Source organism: Epargyreus clarus, unplaced genomic scaffold (assembly GCF_041222505.1).
Source record: "Epargyreus clarus isolate Ecla_fem2 unplaced genomic scaffold, WU_Ecla_fem_2.2 ptg000009l, whole genome shotgun sequence".
Classification (NCBI taxonomy): Eukaryota; Metazoa; Arthropoda; class Insecta; order Lepidoptera; family Hesperiidae; genus Epargyreus; species Epargyreus clarus.
In genome coordinates this window covers 2360438-2381291 of record NW_027332217.1, presented here as the reverse complement: position 1 = coordinate 2381291, position 20854 = coordinate 2360438, and the positions used below count along the sequence as shown (strand labels likewise).

Genomic DNA, 20854 nt, shown 5'->3' with positions numbered 1-20854 from the left:
GCCACACCGATTTAATTTGAATTTCTATTTGATATTGATTGATATAAAAATATTCGGCCGATTTCAATCAAACGTCGATTATGTCACAGAGCTAAGTAAATAAGTCTATTTTTAATCCGAGTCAATAAGTTGGATTGCTTACAGAAAGTCTGTCAAAAGGGATTCAATGATGGAATGGTGATGTACGTGTTACTTTTTTGAAAAAGTAAAGCTTTTTTGGAGGTACCACCGCCACACTTATTTTTTGTCTTAAGACAGCATTTCATTCTTATTTAATGGCCTTCCGTTTAAGCCTTTCAATTGTATAATTGGATCTACACAAAATATGGCCATTTCACCCTCGCGTGCCTATTACGCATACAATCCAATAGAAAGTCATGGACTTTAGTGCTGTCATGCGTTGTTCTTCATGGTATTTATGATCTTTGTCTTTGACAAATCTGATAATAGTGCATATATAATAATTCCAAAGCTTTTTAAATTTCACTTGTTATTTTTATTGGTAATATGTTCCCATTTTTTATGCACCTACATTATATATTTTTGCAATGGCTGTCATAAAGAAGAAGTTTCATATCTCATAAAAATACCAATTAATTATCTTAAAATATTGTTGTTATATTGTTATTGATCTTATAATTTTGATTTATGTTTATTGTAAGATTAGCTACTGACTTAGTTAAATCATGATCTAGATGATGTAATTCATGGGTAATTCATTTTAGATCAATTTATTCCGTCAATATAATGTGGAGCAATGACATTAGCAACCGAATGAGACTGAGTTAAGCTCGGACGGTCTTTGAGTGATTGATTGACTTCCCGTGTTTGACATAATTGTGACGGCATTAACCGATTTCAGTGAACTGAGCTCATTTGGGGGAGTGCTAGTAAGTAGCTCAATAGTTTAATTATAATTTCATTAAATAGCTGCGACGGTCTATGAGTGATTGATTTGCTTCCCGTGTTTGACGTAATTGTGACAGCGTTGATCATTTTCAGTAAACTGAGCTCACTTATTGGGGAATGCAAGTAGCTCAATAGACTATTAATAATTTTATCATTTTTGTATTTGCCACAGTTTTGCTTAAAATTATTGAGAAGAAAGTTAAAGGTGAAAAACATATAAAAAAAATCACGTAGTATACAGTACTGTAAGTTGCCGGAATTTGGTTACGCACTCCGTGCTTCTTGATACACAATGCAAAGTTTACAATTTAAAGGATACAGGCGATATCTAAAGAAAATTAATAAACAAAATATTTCTAGATAGCTAAAGCTTAAGCCACAAATATGAAACAAATATTTCTAAGTTTGACGTTGATTGAGTTATTGCAGTCTTTAAAATGGAAAAATGTAGCATAAGCCAAAGGTGCGCTTAAATGATTTATTCAGTTTATAGCTTATCAATAATGCAGGCACACACAGTGGCGGCACTTAATAATATTTGACATTAAGTGACACTGAAATATTATAAATTGCACGCTCGTGTGTTGTTAACACAGACCTATATCTAAATAGATGACACATGTACCTTCATTTGTATGAAAACCAAGCGTGCCACTTTTATCCGATCGACTGACACTTGTCAAGAAAGATTTAGAGATGTGCATTGTTAATTCTCCGTCAGAGAGAAAATCGTTTCAAAAGTCGATTCGGTTCTGCTATAAAAATCGATTTTGAAATCGAAAAATCGAAGATAGATTTTCGAGAAATCGATCGTCTAGATTTATTTTACTGGTGCTCTGCGAATGTTTTGGTAAAAAAGTCGCCGAATCATCATTATCAAAATCTACCGTGTCGTCCATAAATTTAGTCAACAAAATAAAACAAGATGTCTACGGAAAAAAGATTTAATACAAAATAAATATTGCTTAAACATTTATTAAATTCTGGTGTTAAAATAGTCTCAGCAAGGGGCCAACTGAAGTCCTTCGACTTTCAAAGAAAATCGTTTCAAAAGTCGATTCGGTTCTGCTATAAAAATCGATTTTGAAATCGAAAAATCGAAGATAGATTTTCGAGAAATCGATCGTCTAGATTTATTTTACTGGTGCTCTGCGAATGTTTTGGTAAAAAAGTCGCCGAATCATCATTATCAAAATCTACCGTGTCGTCCATAAATTTAGTCAACAAAATAAAACAGATGTCTACGGAAAAAAGATTTAATACAAAATAAATATTGCTTAAACATTTATTAAATTCTGGTGTTAAAATAGTCTCAGCAAGGGGCCAACTGAAGTCCTTCGACTTCAGTAGACCCCGTGTATGTGCCGTATTATAAATGGATAATAGACCTAGAAAAACTTATATTGCTTCATTTTTTAACATAAGAACAAATACATAAAATGATAAATAAAAACACTTGCTATATTAAGGTAGCTTACACTGTTTTATATACATAGTTCTCATAGAAAGTTGTAAACATATCGTTATTTGATTATGGCGATGGTGCGTAGGCGCACTCGCAATCGCAATGGAAACCTGTAAATTGAATGGTAAATATTAAAAAAAAGAACAAAAAACATTAACATGATTAGAATAAAAAAAATATGTTACAAAATATTTATTAAGACAACATTATTATTCATCCATTTCGAAAATCGATTAAATAATCGAGAACAAGAAACTGGCATGTACAACCCCAGGTACTCATTTTGAAATAACCAATGACAATCATCTTTAAGCAACAAGATGAAATATCGATCGTTTTACTTTTCATTGCGTGTTTTAATACAGAAGCTTTACAACTTTGTAACCAAAATTTGCAATGGATTAAAAATTTGATAAAACACACTCAGTAACTAATTGTCATTGTGAAACCACAACAAATTTTAAATAATTAATTATAAAATAAATAATACATATTTTAAGAAAAACGGTACTTACGTATGAAAGGAAATATTTTCTTTATCGCGGCTACTTTTACTTGTAGAATTTACACAATTTATTATAGCGCAATTCGGCATGTTTATTGCTGTCAATTGATATCCGATGACAACAAATGTTACTTTCGGACTAAATGACATTTCATCGAAGTGAGCTGAATCTTCTTCCTTTAACCCGAGTTTTGGCCACGCTAATACGTACACATGCGGGATCTATTAAGATATAGGTCTGTGGTTGTTAATATTCTTTTCGCCTTCAGGCTTATCGGGTCCATACGAGCGAGAGAATGAATTTACTGATTTTTTTTTCACTTTCTTTGTAGGTAAAAGTTTTATACATAACTTTAACGTCTACTAGATTTAGTTTGTTCGACTAAGCATTTGAAGAAAACGAAATGATATAACCAAATTTACGTATAAATGATATTATTATAAATGAAATTCAAAGGTTTAATTATTAGGATATTTTTGGTTAATTTCATATTTTCGGGAATTTTTTTGCTTAGTAACATTTTTGTGCTTTTGTTGTATACAAAATCATGTTCCCACTCAAAACGATAACTTGTGTCAACTGATAAAAGAAAAATCCTCCCATCTGACTAAACCAGCGTGGTTGACTGAATCCTTTCTCATGAAAAAGACACGAGTCTCCCACTCAAAACCAAAACAGTGATGGGTTGACAGTAATCCACTTCCCCAAAGCTACGTTCATTGGAACTTCTGTTCATCCACAACAAACATATCTCGTATCATAATCGCTAATGCTCCGCTATCAGAGTGATGAACAAACAAGTCGTGAGCTGAGCATTAGTGACCTGTAGCTCAGGTGCTAAACACAACAGCGCTCGATATTTTATCGCACGGCATCGCGATACAACGATAATCGCCACGAAGTCGCATCACGACGCGATTTTGTAAACGCGCGAATGTTCCAATTCTGTGTCACGTTTGGACGGGTTAAAGATTGGGATCTTCTCTGAAAAGCTAAGTAAATGTTACTTGGTACTCATAAATGGATCTTAGGTTCCGATATTTATTTATGGATCTTTGTCATTAAACACCAGTTTGCTAAGGTTGCCAAATTTGATTAATAAATTATTTCGAAGTGAGTATTACAAAATCAAGCACAATGAGGGTTCCATACCAACAATTTTCCATACATGGATAACGTTTATTTTCAACATATTTATAATACGGTGTCCCTTTTGATACGGAATCTAAAAATACATAATTTAATAGATCGTGTCTTGATTAAGTTATTGATAAATTTTGCAGACCAAAAGTTTTACCATAACCATTCTTGTTTCCTAATTTTCCCATAAAAATTCTAATAAAGCACTTCGATGCCTTTTATGGGTGTGAATTTTTCTACATCAATATAGATTACATGTGCATACAATATATGTATGACGTATATGACAAAAACATATGCTATAGACATATTTCATGTGCATATTGCTATGAGAGTAGAAAGCGTATACTTCACAGTTCTCCGTGAGCTCCGGTAATACCAGTCAACAAACAAAACATGGAATCAAAAGTCAACACTTAAAACGTGATCACGAAGCGCGAATGCTTTGTCATGACCAGTGTTAATGATATCATATCGTACGGATGACATGATTTGACCCCGCTATTTTAAACACTTTAAGCACTATTAGAATTTATTATTAAAATCACTAGATTATTTCAAATGCGTCAAAGTTGGACAATATTGTGTTAAATCAGCGCTTGACACGTCTTGCTGTTGTTTTCCAGATTGACGGTGTGTTAAGGGAGATATCCAAAATGTTTTAACTTAGTCCATAAGTAACAGATCTTTGCCCGACCATTTTTCTTTTCTTTTTGTTTTGTAGGACTTATGTCAGGGGATGATTTTACAAATATCTATGGGCAACAGTAGCTACTTATAATGAGGTGGACTGCATTCCCGTTTGATATTTTGCTCACTAAAAAATCCTTAGTAATTTCTTCTACCCTTACTCTTAATCTTTAGATATCTAAACAGCGACTTATATAAATGTAACTTACTTATTTCTCATATGTGACAAACCACATCAGCAACAATCACCAATAAATTTCTACATAGATCTGTCAGAGATCAAATCTGTGGAGTTGCATCTAGAGCGGTTATCATATCAGCCGGTGATTTATTTTTTATGCTAATCAAAGATATAACTCTAGATATGCCTATGCCTATGCCTATGGTATAGGAAGTCACAAATTACTTTATATTCTATAAATCTCGATGGTATATTTCATCAGATAATATTTTGAATTATTTATCTAATGATATCGACTGAATAAATATTTGCCTTCTATTAAGAAGGTCTGGAGTTTGAGTCCCAGGTACGTTATCGTTTGAATAATTAGTTATGAATTGCTCTGTATCAGTTTATCTCAAAATGGGGAAAACGTACCCCTTGGGGTACACCAGTTGTGTAACCACAAAATTGTATGTAATGTCGGCTTCTTCCTCAAATAAATCAAAGGAAAAAATGCTTATGGAATCAACTCAATTTGTGACAAAAAACAAACCCTCATATTAATTGTGATTGTATTACTAAAATAACTTGTTTTATCCTATCTTTATCATTTTTTTAAAGGATTCGTTGTTGTCTTGGGAACCTAATAAGGGTATGAAGAGTTATAATTTTGAGAAATTCTGGAAGTAATAATTCTTCATAACGTTATTCAAGGTAGACTGAAGAATTACCAATTCACTCAACTCTCCCCCTTCCCACGTACTTCGAAAAGCCTTTTTCTACTAGGGCACTTCTAACGACTGTTACACAAAAATATAGATGCCTGAATCTTACCATTAATACGATAGCAATTATGACTATGAAGTAAATAACTATAAATATTTTCCTGTTTAGGTACCGAGTGGTAGGCGAAACCGTCATAATTCGTGAGTGTTTGAAATGTTCAACATAACTAATAAACTGACCTCAACTGGGCGAGCTGTTGGGATTAATATAGTTGGTAATAAACATTGACATGTAACATAAATCTTATAGTCAACCATAACACACCCCATTTAATATAATTGTATAGACTGTTTATACCGTTAAGTTGTAGTCATTTAATATGTTTTGTATATTATAACAATAAAATACGTAAATGGAACAAAAAACATAGAACAAAACACACGTACGTAGAAATAGATGAAACAAAATAACAATTTTATTTTATTTCTTTACGTCGCACTAAATGGTTATTCCGATTTGTGCACCTATACAAAATGTAATATTTACTTTCTAATATTGCTTCTAATAGTACTATTATATAGAAAGCCTTTTTAAAAAATAAAGCGTAAAAAAACTATTAAATAAAACGGGGTACCTTTTGGTCGAATATAAATAAAGTACTAATAATATTGCCTACTAGCTTTAGGGCACTACTTTCACGTGAACTAAATTTAAATCCATTTCAAAATACTGCAGAAACGACCATTTTAATTAACCTCCTCAATATATATAAACGTGTACTGAGTAAGAAGCTATAAAATGTTCTAAGCAATATTTAAGTTAGTTATCCTCAATGCACATCAATGAGAACTTAATTTTATTATTATTACTTTTATCATTAATAATTTTATAATACACGTTATAATATATAGACTTCCGTTCAACTGTACATAAATACAAGACCCTACAAAGCCCATACAATAAACAATTAACGTACCCAACGTCATTACCATTTCACAAGAGGAAATGACTAACCACTGATATTATGACATAATCCTGAAGTTGATTAAGCGCATTAATTACACAATTAATTGACTGCCCGACCGTACTGGGGGCAAGAAGTATTGACCAAAAAAATGATACAGGATATAAATTATGACCATAGACTAAAATGTAGTCATAAAAAGACTACATACATAGAACAAAGACGTTTTAAAGGATAATAGCTGTAAAGGTGAAAAAATAATGATGGTAATTATCAACGGAATTCTTTCCAGGTCTTTTGCTATATTAACGCCAGAATCATTTTTACAAGGAACTTATGTTTGACATGAGGCATTCCAAATTAGTCTTCAGGGGTATAGCATATGTGCACATTTTGACCAAAGAATATACGCTTTTTGCAACATTTAAAGAATTGAGATAATTATTCAGTACTTTAATATAAACATGAATCGAGACAAGTGTACCATATCGTGTGTAGCCAAATAAAACAAAAGGTACATGAGGCATTCCAAATTAGTCTTCAGGGTTATAGCATATGTGCACATTTTGACCAAAGAATGCACGCTTTTTGCAACATTTAAAGAATTGAGATGATTATTAGGCACTTTAAAAAATATAAACATGACTCCAAAAAAGTGTACCAAATCGCGTATGACCAAATAAAACGGACCCGAACACAATAACGCTGTCTAGCGGACTCTAACAACAACTTTTAACAAATTTGATGAGCGGTTAAAGAAAATTATTAGAAAATGATATTCTAAACGCAGGTCGTTTACGGTCACGTAAAGATGTAACCAGTGCCTAATACATGGTAATAAGGATCAGTTTTAGGCTGCATGTTTCTGTAATTATTAGGGTTCGTTCGTAAAATAAATAATGACAGTAATAATGAGCAGCATTTAGTATCAGATTGTATATAAATAACTTTTACCCTTTAATATAAATAACTTTTATAAATGTATTGTGGCGACCTCCCGCTACTCGTCAAGAGATGGCGCCACAAATATTCTGAATCACGCTATCGAAGTTTTCTAAATATCTGGCATATATACAAGCTCCGAACTGAGACAGTTGGAGCACGGCCGCTCCCCGGGTATGATCACCTAGCCCGGCGGAAGACCCTTTGCCAAAGTATACATTCAGAATTTTATGTATGAAATTAGAGATAAAAGAAAAGTGAAAAAAAGTTACAAAGAAAAGGAATACGGACTTTTTGGTTTCCATTTAAAAATATTTATTTAATTGCAGTTTACTTGTTCTGCAAATAATATACATAAAAAACAAATCACATAGGATATCGGCTAATGCTCGTACATAACATGGACCCAACAAACGCTAATTTATATTGACAAGTCCTTCCTAAAAGTTACAGTTGTCATTGAGAAAGATAAGAGATAAGATAAAAATAAGATACATTGTTTTAAATATGTAGGAAAAAGTGTGGTGTATAACAGTTCCGATTTTAAAACGGAAATAAGTATTTAAAAAAAGATACATCAGAAAGATATATCATAATGACCACACAAATATTATCCGACAGCCAAATCCACTTGAAGTCAAATTCGATGCCCACTTGACCGTTCTTTTTACCTCAACGACAGTGGTTCTCAACCTTCAACATACATTAAATGTTATGCATTTTCAATGCTATATCATTAAAATGCTGGTGAATCACTGGCAATTTAAATGACATCTTACGTAGTCTTCAGGGTCTCTTACCATGAGTTTTTGCGTTTTGACAAATATCAGCTTTGACAAATATGACAAATATCATATCAATAATCAGTGCCTCTAGCGGATTATATCCGAACTTGGAAATTGTATGGGCCAATACGTAAACAAATACCAAAACAGTCATATTTGTCAAAACGTAAAAACTCATGGTAAGGGTACAGGGTAATACGTAACACGTCTCAAGCCAGACTCAAAATTCCATTCTTATCTTTTATTCCATTAATTAATCAATAAAAATGGCCATCGAAGACCAACATTGACCACTGGACGTAAATTACTTATATGTAATTTACTTGTACATTTTATAATTTTGTTAAGTAAAACGATAAAACTATTCATAACATAATCAGTACTCGTACTTATCGCTAAGTGCGAAATTATAATGCAACAACATAATTATAATTATAGCACTAACTCAATCAATTCAGCCATCATTAGCTTTGCTTCGAAAACAGTAACTCAGTAAACCGTTACGCTCGCTTGTAGCAACCTTAACAGAAAGATGAGTGAAGTTTGAGAACCACTGGCCAGTGAGTCAGCGTCTGCCCAGCCAGACAGACTCTTGTTATTCATAGCAATCGGAAATATCTCCTAACACGAGCAAAAACCAAATTGCCATCTTCTAATGATAATGTAATTTGATCACTATTAAGTAGATGAATATTATACACGTGAATTATTTATGCTACAATAAATTATCGTTTCGTGTTATATCTAGTTTCATTACAGTTAGACGGACAGATTTGCGGGTGTTTTTGATGTATCCGGTCAAGCGTCTAAATGGGAATATTTATCTGTGGGAATTTTATGGTTCAACAGCAGAGGCTAATGAGCCTTGACTCTTTTTGACTTATGACAGCAGTGTCAAGTTGTGATTTAGTTCGGTTATGGTTTACCTTCATGAGAATTGCAAACTGGTATACTACTTTATATCTAATAATATTGAAATTATGACAGTGATACCTCCCCGATCTAGCCATCTTTATTTTACTTTTAATAATAATTTCATAATTTTATTTCATTTTTCATTTAATAAATTAATAACGTAAAACAATTAATTTCTTTACTTTAACACATTAGGTATGAACCTTTAATATTAGCAGTAAATATTATTTAAAAAAAAATATATCGTATGGCATACGGAACCCATAACCTACAGTCCGACTCGAACATATCCGTTTTTTGAGACGAGTTGATACGACAAAATTATACGTATCACAAGACATTAATACCAGATTTTTCGACGTTGGTAAATATAGGAGTCGTGTGATAAATTAGTGGGAGAAAGATTTATGAAGTCGGATACAAGTTATTTCGTCTTGACATCCAATAATGACGATTTCCAGGTTTTGGACATTAAATAATAATTGCAGGAAATGCAGTAGGTACATACACATGAGTCCGTCGATTGCTTTCTTTATTCTTATGTTCACCCTGACTAATCTTCGTTATCGATTTTAAATATTGATTAAGTTAAATGAGACAGATTCTTGAGTTGTGTTCGTCTTTTAAGTAAGCTACCTAATAACAGCAGCGTTAGGCGCTGCTGTGTTCCGGTTTGAAGGGTGTGGTAAGGGAGATAGACTTTTCCGAGGCGTTCCAGCTTAGTCCTCTAGGGTAGCGGCGCATCTGTGGCCGACCTCAGGGAGGAATATCTAATCCGCCCATGGACATCTATAATCTGGAGTTGATTATAGATGTCCATGGGCGGCAGTAGCCACTTACCATCAGGTGGACTGCATGCTCGTCTGCTACTCTTATATTATAAAAAAAAATGTCCCTATTTAGGTATAATACCCCACTGCTACTAATACACTATATTACACACATTACACATGTAATAGTATAGTGTATGGCTACTACTAGATTTTTCTGTATTATGAGTGGTATAATCATACACAAAAATAAGATCACATACAATCCGACATAGAAAATACATTCAAAATCTTGTATGTTTCCATCATGGCCAGGACTCGAACCTGGGACTTTACACGGATACACACTATCATGCCGCGGATCTGTGGTAAACCTCAGATGTATTTTTTGTACACTCCAATAAACACTTTAAATCAGTTAAACTACTTAAAAAGTGGCATGTGTCGGTGGAATTATTTTTCCCAAAAATCATTAAATCTTAATGTAATTTAGGGTGTCCCCATACTTATCAGCGCGGCCACGCGGTTTGTGTAGTTTGCAACCGTGCTACAAAGTTAACTAATGTCGAACATGGTTAGATAGATAGAAGAACGAAAATTAGGTTAGATAGCCCCTTTTTTACGAGGGAAAAACCCTCAAATGGTACCTTATGCCGTGGGAGCGGCACGGGGTTATGTGCGATTCTTACCGCACTAAAACCCCCCGGTAGCCGTCCTCGGCGCTGTGTAGAGGACTCCGGGATCTCCAAAGGAACGCAACCGGAGTCCTCTTAGCGCGTTGCCCCATCGGGCTCTGCCCAGGTGAGCTTGACGCTCGCCACACTGTAGACACTTGATACTGGTTTCCTATCAGAATGAGACTGATACAGCCGTAGTCCACCGCCCTGGCTAAATGCGTATTGATAGACTTCACATACTTTTAATATATTTTTGTAAGATCTCTCAGGTACGCAGATTTCCTCGCGATGTTTTCCTTCTCCGTTAAAGCAAGTGATAATTTATTTCCAATACACACATAACTATGAAAAATCAGAAGCGCATCCCTGGGTTCTACACACCTATACCCTACTGGGTATACTACTGTATGACATCAAATGGAATTAGCTGTAAACCGACGAAATTAAAATGTTCGTTATTTCCATACAAACGTTTTGCAAATGACGGTCTCTCTCATTAGGTGCTTATAAAGCTTTTTAGACCGATTAAAGCAGATTCTCAATTTTTATATATGGAGAAACCCTCCCGAATAAACTTAAAGGTCAGAAAACGAAAGCGACCCTGCAGCGACGGTGATGTAAAACTTTGTTTACACGTCAACCATTAATGATAATGATAAATCATTTTCGTATTCATTACATTTTATTCCTTAATTTACAACCATAAAAACTAATTTCGCGTAAACACACAGATGGGACGATAGCGCTTTTTAAGTTATAAGGCTACTTTCATACTGTTGCAGATTTTATTTTTGTAGTTTTTCATGAGTAAGGATGTGAAGTCTGCCTAAGGTAAAGACATAGGGGGTAAACATAACACAAATTTAATTTTCTAAAATATATTATGACTGTAAAATTAGACGCGTTGTTACTCCTCAAAACTAATTGGGAACGCCTCCGAAAAGTACTCGTATGTCTCCCTTACACACCTTTCAAACCAAAACATAGCAACGCTTAACACTGCTGTTATTAGGCAGAAATGGGAATAGGGAATAGTCGGAATCAAACCACAAAGGGTTTTACTACTTTTAAAAGTTCTTTGCTTTACGATAATTAAACGCACATCAAATAATGAAGACATCAGTCAGTACGTCATTAATCCAACCATTGAGATTTTTCACACACATTCACATTTCAGCAAGTATGAAAGTCCGACAATTCAACAAATGCGCAGTCAATCTTCTTGTAATGTCATTAGCTTAAACGGCACAGGGCTACGAACTTCTCAAGAGTGAGAGAGAAACAAGATCCATCTGTCTCTGTCACTCTCACGGGCCGAATTTAATTACTTCGTTTGGAGACAGTTGATTTACGGATCGGTTAATTTGAAAGTGTTGATTTAAATATTCGAGAAAGCAGCATGAAATTTTATTCAATCAATTAGTTGTTCCCTAAAATAAAACACTAAAAGATTATTCATGAGACGTATTTGAGAAAACTGTTAAATTTTAAATGTTGCCCAATTAATAAATTTGTGTGGCCCAAAAATGTGGATGTTGTATATTTTTACACAAGTTTTTTACTGGTGTAAAAAGTTCCCGAATAGTCCTCACTTATTTCACAAATTTCCTATTCAGATCTATAAAACTTTTGAATAGACAAACTTAGTATTTAATAATTGCTTTTCAAAAATAAGAACATTTTGTAATTATACGTGAGTTACGTGACATATTTTCCGTAACGTGCTGTTTTAAATTAATGACAGTAGATAAAACTTTTTGTAAATAAACTTCTTGTCACAGAGCCATTGACAAATACTTTGAAAAACAAACAAAATAATTTAATATATATAAAATAATATTTTAGAAAAATCCTCATGGCTAACGAAACCGCTTTTTATTTACATATCGATTTGTAAGGCCTGTAACCTTATGCAAATACATCATAAGAATGATCAATTGTTCACTTAAGATTACCAACAAAAACAATGTAATAAATGTCATCAGGCGATCATAAACCTATTTACATTCTTGCCATAGCTTATTTTATATAACTGTATAACCAACCCTGCATAACACTTATATAATTATCCTTTAGTACGTAATTTCAAGCATCGTTATGACACAAATCGATTTTAATGTGCGATGCGACTCGAGAAACCTCAGGAGACATTTAAATAATTATAATCTATTCATCCCTGTTCGTATAAACCTAGAAACATTATTAAAGCTATAAAATTAAGTAAAATTATACAAGAAATTGATCCCATTAAACTATTTATTTTATGATGATATCTTTGTTGTCGACTTTCATCAAAATCCTTTATAAATAATGCAACCCGATTTTTATTAAACTATTTGCAGTTTAATAAAAATCGGGTAGGTATGTTGGCAATACTAATTGAATAACAAATTAACTTGTCCCTTCTTGTTTCAGACTTAGCTGCGTTGCGACAACTGCTAGAGAGCGAGACGGGAGGCACAACTTGTCCGAGTTGTAACATGCCCTTTGACAAGGGTAAAAAGAGAAAGTTGATCGACACTTGCGGCCATGAACGGTGCTACTCCTGCATGTTTCGGAACGAAGCGTGCCCCATTTGCGCGAGAAACAGCCAAGGCAGGAGACAAATGATGGAACGATACACACCCTCGCCCCAACGACCGGCAGAACCGGACTGGCAGTCACCGATGCGTCTACCCAAACCACCGAAGCAGCCCTCGAGCCTAGCCCAGAGCTGCCCCACACCACCGCACACCAGAAGAAGATTCTTCCTCAGCCCGAAATCACTCCGCAGCCCGTTCGGACAGCGCGCGCGACATTCACATGAAAACCACGTCCCGCTATCTGGTAAGCTATCGCACGCCATCTCTAATTAGCATACCTGTAGGCCCGTGCGTGGTAGCGATATTGCATCGCATTGCGTAAACTTATGCACACGCAATGCGCATTTCATTGATGGGATCCGCGGCAAAATTGAGTCTTCATTCACTAGCCTCTCACTTTCCTAGTAACTTTTATGCGCCATTCGTGAACGAGGAATCCTCCGGTCGTAAATAATAGTGAGTGACAGTTGCGGCACGCTGCACCCACGCACCGTACGCCGGATGTACGTAGGGGTTCCGCAAAGGACCGGTTGTTGCCTAGCGTATTTATTAGCTTAGGTACGGATTGACTTTTGCAACGCTGCCCGCGCAGACTGCAGGCCGCTGCGAATATTATCTCGGCATCTGTTACATTTTCTATTTCCATTAATTACATCATTCTAGTCCACGTCGAAATATGTATAATGTGGTCCGATCACAGCTGTGGTTTCTTAATAAACTATTAGTTTCAATTCGCCACGCCACTTGCTAGAGCTACTGCGCTCCATCAGTCGTTGTAAACGTTTCTATCGGCGAACATAAATAATATTGTCATCCCTGATTTGTTATCTTGAAAGATTGTTATTATGGACATTATAATAATGAATGACCGTTTGAAAATTATGAGTAACCGTAGTAAGGACATGATTTAGTGAGTTCTGTGAGGCTATTGATAGGCTCCGCTATATTTCAACAGGACTGCCAGAGGAAGGTCCCAGGAGTGCAGCGTGGCCCAGTCTGGTTTTCAATAAAATCAGATCGCTATGGTCCGCGCACTCGTCAGTTCCGCAGGGACTCAACCAGTTAACAGGCACGGAATACCCAATATGTCGATGGAATGTGGATCAGATATCATACACCCAGTCCATTACTACTCACGCTTCCTCGCCGGAAGTGATAGTACAACAGTACATTAAAGTTTATAAACAATTTACGTCGACTTCCAAATAGATTGAAATTGATCGTTAAATTGAATCGAGCTTTATCAATGCCACGCAATCATTTTTTGTCAGATCTGAAGCGTTTTTGATTGAATCTGCCAATAAAGAATTCGTTCCGTCAAATGAAAAAACGAAACTAAATATGTTCGCGTTAAACAAATACCTGGGAGGGTATTCGATCCACATTCCTCCAGGCCCAATCGGGCACGGTCGCGCTCGATTTTTGCACACCCTTTTGCCTGTATGCGTACATCGCCAGCCGCCTCGGTCCATTTGATGCACAGCTTTTTATCAAGACCGGTTTTGTTTTCGTTTGTTTTGCATCTGTGTGTTTAATTTGCGTGTCTGTTTATAGGTGCTTGAAACGTATCATCAGCAAAAGTTAATTTATCTGTTTGTACCAGTAATTTAACCGTTAACCGATTGGCTATCGATGTTACATGGAATGACTGAGCAGTTTTGTCGCACTCGTCGATTGAAGGTAGAAAGCCTTTGAATGGATGTAACGATCCACGCATGACTCGTAACTTTCTGGAGACGTTCGAACAATTGGTGCTAGTCGTGATAGTGATACGGTGACAAAAATATCGCACGTCTATAGTATGATATCTGATTATAAAGAATTTGATGAAAGATACTAGAAGATAGTGATCTAAGAAATCGCTACTTTCGAATATGTAAATTTTGTTGTTTCTCCGCTTAAATTCTTAACGGCATCAAACAGTTTCGGATTTATATGCAAAAATTGGACCTCTTAAGTTTATGGCCCTTGTTTCTACTTAGTCATTGCAAAAGGAAATCTAAAATGAAATACAAAAGCAATTAATCACAATTTTAATTTGACTTATTAATAGTTTAAATTATGTATAGAATAATAAATCATCTTAAACACAACATTTGTAGTTATCTACTTATGCTCACATCTCAATTACATGAAGCAATTATCATCAATGTGGAAATCATCATTAAGAAACTCATAAGTTAGTTTTTGTGGCATCAAATTACATTATTCTAGTGATGTTTGAAGTATTGAAAACGTAATTATGTTTTTGAGCATAATAAATAGCATTTTATTAACAAATATGTAGATATTGCATAGTTTTATGTACTGTTTTTAATGTATTTAAATTTTATTTGCATAAAAATTCCTTTCATATACACCTAAAATAAAAATTGTAATAATTCGGATATATAAATATTACAGACTTATTTAAAATAACCTAATACCAAGGGTCTACCGATTAGTACGGTTCGTCAAGAAAGCGATCATTTAATAGCTAAAACACTGTAATTAAGAGTGTATGATTGAGGGAAGTATTTAAGTGCAGCAATGTATCTAAAACCAACCGAGGCTGCAGAACTATAAGTAGGTTATATGTGTTATAAGATTGCAGTGATCAGATTGACAGCAAAATTAATAAGTATAATGAAAAAGAGCAAAGAAAAAGTACATAAATTTCTTCATAATTCTTCTCAGTAAAGATAATTTTCCAAATCAGTAGTAGGACATGATAAAAATATTATAAATGGTAAATTATAAGTTTACAACAACAAGTCAATAAGTTAACATAAGGCTTAGAACAAGGTCCTAAAATAAATTCATTTTATTACCATAGATCTACAAATACAAATGAACATGAATTTAATATTTTTAGGGATTTCATTTTCAACTTCAACTAAAAGAAATAAGTACGTTGCTCCATCATTACCTAAAGCACCGTCTTGTGTAATAATATTGTCATCTAATTCAGGTTTAACAAATGTAAATACATTAATATCAATGAATAAATTTCACGTACCTACGCACTATTTAACCCACATCCGAAGCAACTCTGCATGTAAAGTATCAATCCTGCACATAATATCTAAATTATGCACATGATGTAATAACATGAATTAAAATGTGTTAATATTGTTATTAAATATCAATTTGTGAAGGTTTAGGAAATACGAATTAAACGGTAGAAGAGAACACAGAAGATGGTAAGTATATTAAGTTAAAATAGTATACTTGTTTGATGGCAGTCGGTGGTTCAAATCCCAAATTAAATTTTCCTACTCTTGGGAATTCTTGCAACTAAGATTTTGGATCATAAATCGCAAAAATGGCCTACTAAATGGTAGATTTTTGATAACAAAGAATTTTGAGCCAATCAGGTTTCCTCGCGCAATTTCAATTAGCATGCACCAAACTTATTTGATTGTGCTGTAAGTACTATTCGCTTATAAAAACATATAAATCATAAAGGTCTAATTGCAAAAAATCAGGGGTGTGCCCCGAGCATTCGGAACCTAGAATTTAATATGAAAAGTTATAATTCATGCCAATGGGTTGTCAATACTCCATTCAAGTCATATAGCAGCTTTCTAGAGTTAAGATGTTTTCTTTGAAGAGTGAAGTAAGGTAAGAGACATTAAAACTACATGTATTTAATATATAAATAGAAACAGTTATAAATAAAGCTGACAAGTTGCAATAAACACGTCGCAGCAAAATTGCACAACATAATTATGTACAACAAAACGCATAACTTTCTACCATATTTGCACTAAATTCGCGACTTAATATGGGCTAAGGCTTGTAATCGCAGCAACGTAGTAGCGGCACTGAGTGTCTGTATTGCTTAAGTGTGTAGATGTTTATATGCAACGACTACGACACGACCACGAATGCTACAGTAATATCGTAAAGTTTGAAGTGACACGCAAAGGAAGGACGGCTGCGGTTAAAATTTTATGAGTATCAGCCACTTGTAATATATCTAGCAGTTTGTAGAAGCAAAGTAGCTAATAACAGTGGTTGTAAGATACAACACACTCACAATTTTAATTTTGATATAAAGTCCATATTTTTGCAATCATCATTAGGTAAAATTACATTAAATGAGTAGATATAGTTACTCTAATAGACGTCTAAGTAAATTTACATTAAATTTGTGAATTTGTATTTTTTTTAAGTTCACAAACACGTGATTTGAATCTTATGGTACAGGCCGTATCTTTCCAGCGTCGTGATCGTAAGCTCTAAAAGTAACTCTTAAGTAAATATTAATGCAGCGTGTAGTTGCATCATCAATGTGTTCCCAGGTTAGTTTATAATTTCCTGGTATTTTGACGAGTCGCATCTGACAGAGTAATTGCTGGTTGTAATCACGCAAAAAGGGGAGTTGTATAATATTTGCGGCGTTTACCCTAATGAGGGTATTTTAGGACACTTATTTATATTTGTGAGAAGTGGTAACATTTGACTTTTTTCATTTATAATGTGTAAATGACATACCAATCAACAATAAAAAAAATAATTTGGAAATGAGGTGGACTCCATACTTGACATGTAGGTCCATGGACATTTTTAGTGTACTTACCACATAAAATATTCGAGTCAAATTTTCATTCTGAAATTAAAATGCTGTAAGCGATGTACGTGTTCCTAGTTTAACATAGCAAAAATTGTATTACCTATCGGTCAAAACTTTCAATTCGTCCAGTCAAAAACGACCCTGTCATGCGAAAACCACTATACAAATATTAACTGACATATTTGACAAAGTGAGCATTAGCATTGTACACTTGGAAACAATTACCACTTTGAATGTGGTACAATCCTGTGTTTCGACTCCAGCGGGCACCACCACTATATATCTTTCTATTTAATAACAGTGTCAAACGCTACTGTATTCCGGTTCGGAACGTGGCATACTTCTCCGAGTCTTTCCAACTTAAATCTCATCAATAGCAACGCAACGGAGGCCAACCTCAGATAAATCTTATCTGAGATAGATAGATAGGGTTGATTACAGTACACTTAGTATGAGTTTTTACGTTTTGACAAAAATGACTGTTTTTGCTTTTGTTTACGTATTTCCCATATATTTTCCATTAATTCTGATACCATCCGCTAGGGGCGCTGATTGGAAATGTATGGGCAAATACGTAAACAAATACCAAAACAGTCATTTTTATCAAAACGTAAAAACTCATAGTAAGGGTACAGATGTCCATAGAGCTATTAGCCACTAACAACATCAGCTGCGTACTCGTTTGCTAATCTACACTAATATTATAAAGAGGAAAACTTTGTTTGTTTGTTTGATTGTAATGAATAAGCTCAAAAACTACTGGACCGATTTTAAAAATTCTTTCACCATTCGAAAGCTACATTATTCTCGAGTAACATAGGCTATATTTTATATGAAATATTTTTGATAAATAGATTTTGAGGCGGTACAAAGTTTGCCGGGTCAGCTAGTCCCATATAAAAAAATCGTAGGCGCCCGTTCACACCCTATTGATTCATATAAAAGTGATTTATGCTCGCCTCCATGACGGTCACCTATTGTCTGGTGGGTGGAAGGTCACTTACATCTGGTCCTTTGTGTGCGCAAGGCCAGCCCGCATGCGGTGGAGGTGGTCATGCGTTGTCATTTGTTAACCAAAACTGTGATATATGACTGTAGAGGTCACGTGGTACCCGTAATATATGTTGATTAATAATAGTTTTGGTTAAATTGCAGTATATTTGTTTTAAGGATTTTTAAGTAACACACACAACACACACACACAGTTTTTAGGTAAAAAACACACGTTTCTTTATTTTTATATGAAATATTAGCTGACCCGGCAAACGTTGTGTTGCCATATAAATAAAATGTTAAGGGTGAACAACCGTTATCGCTTAGGGGTATGAAAATAAATAGTAGCCGATTCTCAGACCTACTGAATATGCATATAAAATTTGATGAAAATCGGTAAAGCCGTTTCGGAGGAATACGGTAACTAACATTGTGACACGAGAATTTTATATATAAGATATACCAAATTGAAATGACTTTATCAATGTCATCAAAGTTTCGCAGTTTAGCAATACCACCATATACGGTTATTAGTGATACCACAATATGTAATGTTACTTAAAACTATTACGACCAATAAAAAAAGATACAAAAATTATAAGAAAAGCAGTCCACAAGCACATTAAGTAACATGGCTCCCAGAATGTACTCAACTGGGCGCCATCACTGCCGTGCGCCCAGCTGTCTATTTCATATGATGCAATTGTTACGTCGCTTCGGATTAACTACTCGCATTGTTTCTGACCTTTCAATGGAATTTTCTCTTTGAAGCTGTTAAATACCGTTATCTTTGTGACAGCTTGTACGCCTAACTCTACGTAGAGTCGACTCTATCTGAAAGATTCACACGTTCGAGTGTCTTAATTGGTTGTTTTTTTTTCGGCTTCACAAGTCAATCATACACCGGTTCAATGTAGAGTCTCTACTTACTCTAGAGTAAATATGTAATTTTATGGTAGAGACTATTATCTTTGCCGACAGGTATTAGATCTTTGAAAACGGCCTTTCTTGTTCCTTGTATTCTGGTTTGAGGCCGATGATGAAACAAATGATAATAAAGCATTATAAATTAGTATTTATGATTTGCAACACGTCAACCGAACTCTATATAGAGTCATTAATAGACAAAATTGAATAAAAAAAATGCTACTAAGCACACGTATTTAATACAAATTGAATACATTGCATATATAAATTAAATTAAATAAAAAGTGATACAAAAAGTTTTGCAATCCAGCGATACTCAATCTTGTCCAATAGTGAATAGACGAGGAAACCTAGTATCAATCACCAATACTTTAAACAGTAAGCAAAAGCAATAGTTTTAAACGAACGCAAATAATACACAAAGGTTTTTTTAAATCCATCATTTTGTCTAATCCAAGGAGGCCTCGATCCAATCACCAATACTTTAAACAGTAAACAAAATCAATCGTTCCAAATGAACGGATCCAATGCGAAGCAGCTACCGCCGTGACCGTCCACCGTAGGGGGTCGCTGTGCAATTGATTCAACACACGACTAGAAATGCTCTGTCACTGCCGGTAGGGTTCCGCAGAGTTATTTATATTAGAATTTATATTAATATTACAAATAAAAAATAAAAAACATATTAAATAGCCAGTTTTTTTTTATCTCAGAAAACCCTTTCATTTGATACCCCTAACAGGAGTATTCAAACAAAATATTACAGTCAAAAGATTACATTATCTTGATAATAATGATTAATATTTACTAATCTATGCATGCGAGAAACAAGGCAAAATAAAAAGGTAGTTTATAAAATGCCCACCAACCGTATCCGCTTTGTTTCTGACCTTTCTATGACTGACTGACTGACTTCATGGAATATCTTCCATAAATTGAATAACTTTCAATGTCGACTCACCCTCCATTATGATTTCACCCCCATATCCCAACACTAATATCCTCTGTATCCTGAGTCATATGGATGAGCCCAGTACACAAACACCATCCAGGAAGAAATACATGTTTGCTGGTGGTTCGAATCTGGAACCTTTTGCGGGTCAGACTAATCATAAATGCTCCGCAACTTAAGCCGTCAATTA

At 34.5% G+C, this 20854-nt stretch overlaps 1 protein-coding gene and 1 long non-coding RNA gene across 5 annotated transcripts in view; one reads left to right on the top strand and one right to left on the bottom strand.

Moving 5' to 3' along the window:
• rols (zinc-RING finger and ankyrin repeat domain-containing protein rolling pebbles) overlaps positions 1-20854 on the top strand; it is a 218870-nt gene that overhangs the window by 181273 nt on the left and 16743 nt on the right. For 2 of the 4 annotated variants that reach the window (XM_073076406.1, XM_073076408.1), the window contains exons 2-3: positions 13068-13478; positions 14190-14303. In XM_073076406.1, coding sequence (XP_072932507.1) covers positions 13068-13478; positions 14190-14303 — 525 coding nt within the window. Of the gene's footprint in view, positions 1-5767; positions 5800-13067; positions 13479-14189; positions 14304-20854 lie in introns of all 4 variants that reach the window. The other 2 variants (XM_073076409.1, XM_073076407.1) reach the window with 2 other exon arrangements.
• LOC140744757 (uncharacterized) lies at positions 2152-3121 on the bottom strand. Its single transcript, XR_012102582.1, has 2 exons — positions 2890-3121; positions 2152-2484 (listed from the first exon to the last, which is right to left on the bottom strand). It is a non-coding gene; the product is annotated as an uncharacterized LOC140744757 (long non-coding RNA).